This window comes from Apaloderma vittatum, unplaced genomic scaffold, assembly GCF_000703405.1.
Source record: "Apaloderma vittatum isolate BGI_N311 unplaced genomic scaffold, ASM70340v1 scaffold1084, whole genome shotgun sequence".
Classification (NCBI taxonomy): Eukaryota; Metazoa; Chordata; class Aves; order Trogoniformes; family Trogonidae; genus Apaloderma; species Apaloderma vittatum.
Window position 1 is genome coordinate 48,995 of NW_009714147.1, and position 7,141 is coordinate 56,135.

Here is a 7,141-nt window from a genome sequence, read left to right on the forward strand (position 1 = left end):
ACTGAGAAAGAAAGGATATTGTTCAGTTATTTTGGAGATTTATAGGCCCAAATGTTGTTTATTTATAAGTATGGAATTTTTTTTTTAATATTCAGTGGTTTGTAAAATGATTCATCAGCTGGCAGTCTTCTGCTTGCTCCCTTTGGATACATAATACATTTCAGTTTGTTACAGTGGTGACATTGCTTTAATTTACTGTCAGAACCACAAGTTAGGGGCTTGTCTTCTTCTCAGGCAAGTCATGGTAATGCCCAAATGTAGAATGAAAATCCTTCTTATTTGGTGAGACTATGGCTGGAAGGGCTCCCTCTTGCATATCAAGAAATACTGTACATTTGGCTACTCTGTTTTTTCTCTACTGTGAATCTGGCTGCTGTCAGTGCTATTTCCATACTACAGCAGGTATAAGATTTTTTTTTTTTTGGCCTCCACTTGATGTTGCTTTTCGGATTGCTGCTCTTCTTACATTACAGAAATTGCATCTTATGCTGAAGCCTGATTATATTTGGAAGGCAAAAGTGCAGACTTGAAACAACCTTACTGAGGGGAATGTGGGGGTGATAAGCAGGGAGAACGCCACAACAAACGTAAACACCCATGAAAAGAAAGAAGCATTTGTCACTACTGTCTGTAGGCTGTGATTAGAGAGCATGTGTGACTGCAGCGGTGCCAATGTGCCTCATGACTGCTGGGCTCTTCTGGTAGAACTGGAAATGAAGTGCTGTGGTGGGCAAACAGCAAATCCTGTCTGCAAGGAGAACTTACCTTCAAAGCTTGATTTGTGCCAAGAGTTGTGTTGCTTCTGAAACATTTCATGGCTTGAGATTTATTTGCAAAGCTTTTCTAATAATCCTATAAAGTGCTTAGCCTTAGTAATGTTTTCTAATTTCTTAGCTCCAGCTTTGAATGGAAAAAGATTGGTCTTTAACATTCCCCAAAATTGATTCCTATCTTTGTATTTATTCCTATACAATAAGTGGATGAATAGAAGTTTCTGGTATTAATATGTACTAATGGCATCATCTCTTGTCTAAGTGGCCACTCTTACTAGTAATATTTTTTCCAGTTTCTTTGTGTAATTATTTTTTATGTGCTTCATGGTCTAACAAATGATGACAGAATGAGTTGGTAGCCTTGTTTTTGACAAGAGATGTGTAATAGTTGAAGTATTGATAATGTGGTTGTACCATAGGCACTATATGCATTTCTGCAACCATTTGAAATACTTTCTGGTCACATAAATTGAAAATCTTTAAGTTCTCAGTAGTATCTCATAGGTTATTCTTCATTTTCTTTTGGATCGTGGTAGTTAATACAGAAACCACTCTGATAGCATTTCAGCCCAGTGTGGGAGATGTTTCTCAATGCTGAATTTCAACATGCGTTATGTTGCTCAATTTGTTTAATTCAGTTTATTTAGGAGACAGCAAAGGACTTTGCCATGTTAACTGCTGTATGCAATATACTAAACAAAGCATGAAAAATCAAAAGGAAATGCAAATATTTTCTCATTTTCTATTTATCGTGAAAATATCACTATGCAAGACTCTTAAACGTGATGTGAACGCCTTAGGACAGGGACCATTTTTGAAAGTAGTTATGATGTGTATTTGCCTTCTAATTTGCCTATGAATAATGAAAAAAAAAGGGAATAAATCATGTAATAAATTGGGTTCTTTGTCTTAAAACAGTATAAAATTACTTCTTCCAGAGCCTTGGTAACCTACATAGATATTTAAAGTTTCACGTAATGTCAAAACTTGTGATTGGAACTTGAGAACCAGTTTGAAAACATAGGTTGTGGTTGGTCTTATCAGTTACTACAAGCTACTTGTATATATATTACTTAAAGATTTGTGGCTTTGCAGGATTGAGGAAGTAGTACAAAACTGAAGTTATTCATGCTAAGTTGGACTTTTCAGCCTGGCTCAATTATTTATTTCTTAACTTTTTTCAGAGTTAGGATGAGCATAAGGTTTGAGGACATACACTAATACTTTGCACCATTAATTTTGAAAGAAGAATACACTAAAATTATCTTCAGGGTTTTTTTAAAATGTCATGTGTGTTCAAGCTTGGTTTGTTACCATACAACTAACTGTACAAGTAAAGCTTACATACCAATGTAGATGATCTCGGAGTTTTTTTCCAGCCTCAACAATTCTGTGATTCTGTTTCTAACAACAAATTATTTCTAACAGTTTTCCTTTGCATTTGGAAATCAAAAAACGTAATAGCTTTAAATCGATATTCATGTACAAAAGAAATAATAAAACTTTTTTTTTTTAATACAAAGACTGCTCAGTGTGCTGTGTGTGTTTTAGGTAAGATCTCATCCACTTCTGGATTGTGTTATAACCTATTTAGCCTTGCTAGGATTCCATAAATAGATGTGACTTAGCAACCTGAGTCTCCCACTTACCTGAAGAGGATTTTTTCCAGTCCAGTTGATAACTGTGCATCCCTCTGTGGAAAATGTTAATTACAAAACTGTTTTCCTGATGTTCATCTCCTGTGTACAACCTTTTGTAAGTGCTTGGCTGACAGCCTGGTCTATAATTGACAGAAGTATTGTATGCTAAGGGAAGACAAATTTAAAGGAATAAAGCAGAGGTTTTGTCTAAACACTGGCTCCTCAGCAAACTGGATGAGTGGTTTTAACCTTCTTTTTGTCTGTTTTAAAATGAGCCTGATAACCTAAGTCTCTCAAAAGCATTTTCTATAAAGTCGTGTTTTCAGAAGTAGAGAAAACTTCCACGTTTACTATTTGAATTCGGGATATGTTTCTTAGAATGCAGATACACAGTCAAATAACAGTGTGGTAAGCGATGGTGTAAGTGCCACCGCCCATCAGTTCCTCCATATTATATGTTCAAGTACGTACTTTTTCTTGGATGAGTAGTGTTAGCCTTTTCTCATTAAAAATAATCCTGCTAATACTCTAATGGAAAGTGCAAAACTAGTTTTAAAGGAGATACCTGTAAAAAGACATTAAATACAGAATGGTACTGGAGTCAATGATACATTCATTCTTTCACCTGAAGAGTTATGGAAGTCAGTAGACTTTTCCAGGCGCTCACAGTCTCAGTAGAACGACCAATAATAGTATTTTTCACTTTAGGTTCCAACAGTCTGGTTTCAGATATGACAAATGTCATATCTGGACTGACCAAAGAACAAGTAGATGGCTTGGGCTGAATTTTAGTTACCCTCGCATATGCATCTCATGTGACTCTTTGTAGGAGGAGACATCTGGAACAGAACCTCTGACCTTCTGGAGACACTGCTGGAGGGGATTCTTCCATGACAGGGAAAGCTCAAACTTTTCTAGCACAGGGAAGATGACTCCCACAGTTGCAAATCTGCAGGTGGGGTAGGACAGATTTAGGGCCGGGGTAGCAGAGGAGGACCTGGGAGCACCTGAGCTGGCAGAGCCTGAGCTGCACTGAAGCACCAGGAGAAAGTGACGGGTGATAGAAGGGAGCGATTCCCTGCTGCAGGGCACAGAGACTCCATCTGCCATCCTGACCTATTGTCTTACAAGGCTTACTGCTTGTCTGGACCTCAGATGCAGGATGTTGTTGGCTGTTAAAACTTGTCTGACCCGTCGACTCAGTGCTGCTCTTGCATGTGGGCACCGACACTGCTTCCAGGGGAGATCTGGAATATGCCAAGGATGACTGCATGGCTCTGGGGGTGATGGAAGGGTACAGGGATCCAAGTGGTGATCTCAGTTCTGCTGGTAAGGGAGGAGGAACAAGAAAGTGATTGGGACTATTCAGGATGGATTTATGAGCAGGAAATTATGGTTAACCAAGCAGATAGCCCTCTGTAATAAGACAGCTGGCTTGTTGGATGAAGGGAGAGAGCAGTGGATGCTGCTTGTGTTGACTTCAGGTAAAGCTTCAGTACGAGGGTGGCAAGACTCTGGAACAGATTGCCCAGAGAGGCTGTGGATGTCCCCTCCCTGGAGATGTTCAAGGCCAGGCTGGATGAGGCCCTGAGCAACCTGGTCTAGTTAAGGGCATCGATGCCCATGACAGGGAGGTTGGATTAGATGATCTCTAAGGTCCTTTCCAGCCTAAGTCATTCTGTGAAAGCTTTTAATGTTGTCTTGCACAACATCCTCATAGGTAAACTGGTGAAGTACAGACTAGAGCTTGATTGAAAAGTGACTGAAGTCTTTAGGCTCAATGAGTTTTGGTCAGTGAGATAAAGTCATTAGTGCTGTACCTCAGGGGTAAATACTGGAGCCAACTCATCTTTGTGGCGACTCTGGATGGTGAGACAGAGTGCACCCTCAGCAAGTTTGCTTGCTTAAAACTGGAAGGAGTCATTGATGCACCAGATAGTTGTGCTGCTATCCAGAGGGACCTTGACAAGCTGGAGATAGGTGCCAACAGGAATCTTATGAATTCATCAACTTCTTATACTTGGCAAATTAATATTGGTGACTGTTCATCTGTAACAGGTCTATGGTGAATGAAAGTACTTCTCCAGAAAATAGGACCGCATTTCAGTATTTAATATTGGATGCATGTTGTAGATACTATGTACATGTGTCTTTTGGGGTGTGCCTGTGTGTATTTTTATGTAGTTGTGTGGAAAGGTGGATGGTGGGTTCTTTTTATAACTGTTCTTAAAAATGTGGCTAAACATTATTTAGAATGGAAGCAATTTTGATTTTCTGTTTTAAGAAAACCCTAGAAACTCATTATTAACCCTTCACTGATCAGAATCTATAGTGATTAGATTTATTTCCTCAGTGTTGTGAATTCTAAGTTGCCTTTTTTTCTTTCTTTTTTTTTTTTTTTAACCCCTTCCCCTCTTTTCTCTGTAATTTGCAGCTTTTGGAAATTAACTGGACTGGACTGACCAATCTTCTGGATGTTCCAGGACTGAAGTGAGTATATATAAAGCAGTATTTGATATTTCTCCACCCTAATAGACTCCACAAAATCTGAGGATCACCAGCTAAATAATTTCAGGTTCAGTGATTTTGAGCAGTTATCTCTTAATTTAGAATTATATAAAATTGCTCAATATACAGGAGCAAGTGATTTTACTACAAGTGAAAGTACATCAAAAGAATATTTATTATGTCTTGTTAGAAGCATTTTGAAAAGATAATTTTTAATCTGTTCTTTTTTAGTGTTTGCAGCCTTTACAGATTTCCACAATCTTGTGGATTTCCTGTCTGCCATTTCCTAGGATAGCAGAAAGACAAAGAGCCTATTTTTTACCTAGTAGGTTCACAACATCTTGGCTTATGGCTTTGCACACATCTGTAGTTGATTGTGTAAAGGTAGTTAGAAATACCTTAAGACCGTAATCAAATTAAATAAACCTTCTAATCTCTTAAAGTACTTCTAAAGCTTTTAGTTTATTAGGTGAAGTTCAAATGGACTAGCAGAAATATTAAGCATATATAGCTAGAAAAAATGCTTGGCTTATTCAGAGCTTTTCAAAATAATACATGATAAAACCCCAAAGAAAAGAACAGAAGTAGAGATGAAAACCAGGCTGCTTTGAATCATTGCAATCCTGATAAGGTTAGATCTATGAATGTAATCATAATTAAATTGTAATAGGTTCTCTTTAGCTTGGAGGAGAGGAGGCTGAGGGGTGACCTCATTCATGTTATAAATATGTCAATGAGGAGTGTCAGGAGGATGGAGCCAGGCTCTTCTCAGTGATGTCCAATGACAGGACAAGGGACAGTGGGTACAAGCTGGAACATAGGAGGTTCCACAAAAACATCAGGAAAAGCTTTTTCACGGTGAGGGTGACAGAGCCCTGGCACAGGCTGCCCAGGGAGGTTGTGGAGTCTCCTTCTCTGGAAACATTCAAAACCCACCTGGACGCGTTCCTGTGTGACCTACTGTGGGTGATCCTGCTCTGGCAGGGGGGCTGGACTAGATGATCTTTTGAGGTCCCTTCCAACCCCTGACATTCTGTGATTCTGTGTGATTCTGTTACTCAGGGACTTTTTAATATTAAGGCAATGGCTAAGGGTCTAATGGTGGATGTGATAGACACTAGTCCTTTTGTTGGATTCTCTATGGGCAAGCATTGGCTGACTCCAGAATTATTGTAAAGTTTTACTTTTTTTTAATTGTTAAACAGGAGTTTGATTTTAGGTATTAATCCTGTAGTGCTCAGTTGTGTGAATGAGAAGGTTTTTGCTTTACTTAGACATGTGAAGCCATTGCATGGAATCCCAGTTGAACAGTTTGAAATTAGAACTTGCATTAAGTAGGTTAATGGCTGCAAGAATTGCTTATGTTCCAAGCCTGCCTTAGACTGCCTCTGAGGAAAGAGGTTTTCTTGATGAGTGAGAAAATGGCTTCCAGATCACAGCTCCTCAGTAATAATTTGCTCTTCTGACATAACACTAATAAGTTTACATTTAGTACTCAAGCTTACTAGGCTCATGATTCACATCGTGCTACATATTTGCCTGACTGCAAACACAGACCCTCAGATGTAAACAAAGTCTCGCCTAAGTATCTCAAGTTTATGGTTTCCAGAGCAACCCAGCTTGGCCACATACGCATAAAATGGGGCCACCAAATGTGGTATAGTTTCTATAGTAACTGTAACTGAGGTGACTCATTCTCTGCCTTGCCAAGAGATTTCTTCAGTGCTGTATTTGTTTTTCTTATCTGTATAGATAGGTTGTACGTTTTGCTATGACGACGTGACATATTGTAGTTGTTATAAACAATAATGAACAAAAGATTGCTGCCGCCATAGGAACCTTTTTCGTCCCGTGGCTGTTGGCTGCGTGCTAAACTACTTATTCATACTCTGCAAACGTCTTCTGCTAAATAGATTTCTGCATTCGCTGCTGGAAGCTTCCCTGTTAGCTGTTAACAACTTCCATTGCTCTTTATCTATGACTGCACAAGGAGAACGATGCAAAAGTAATTCACGTTCCATCATTAGTATAGCTTACAGAGGCATGGAATCAGAATCTCTAGGTGAGGAGGAGCCAGGCTATGAGAATACTCGACTGCTGTCAGGAGGGGATGTGGATGATGGGAAGATGAAATATGTTATGGTTGCTTGAGATAGAGTAAAAATACGTTATGCAGTCAGAGATGTGCTATCTCTGCAGTATAAATAAAGGCAATGTAGG

The 7,141-nt window shown here is 39.0% G+C and overlaps 1 protein-coding gene across 1 annotated transcript in view; it reads left to right on the forward strand.

The window, feature by feature from the left end:
• ESYT2 (extended synaptotagmin-like protein 2) overlaps nt 1-7,141 on the forward strand; it is a 52,525-nt gene that overhangs the window by 19,251 nt on the left and 26,133 nt on the right. Inside the window, exon 7 of the mRNA XM_009868626.1 lies at nt 4,848-4,903. Within this exon, the coding sequence (XP_009866928.1) occupies nt 4,848-4,903 (56 nt within the window). The remainder of the gene's footprint in view (nt 1-4,847; nt 4,904-7,141) is intronic.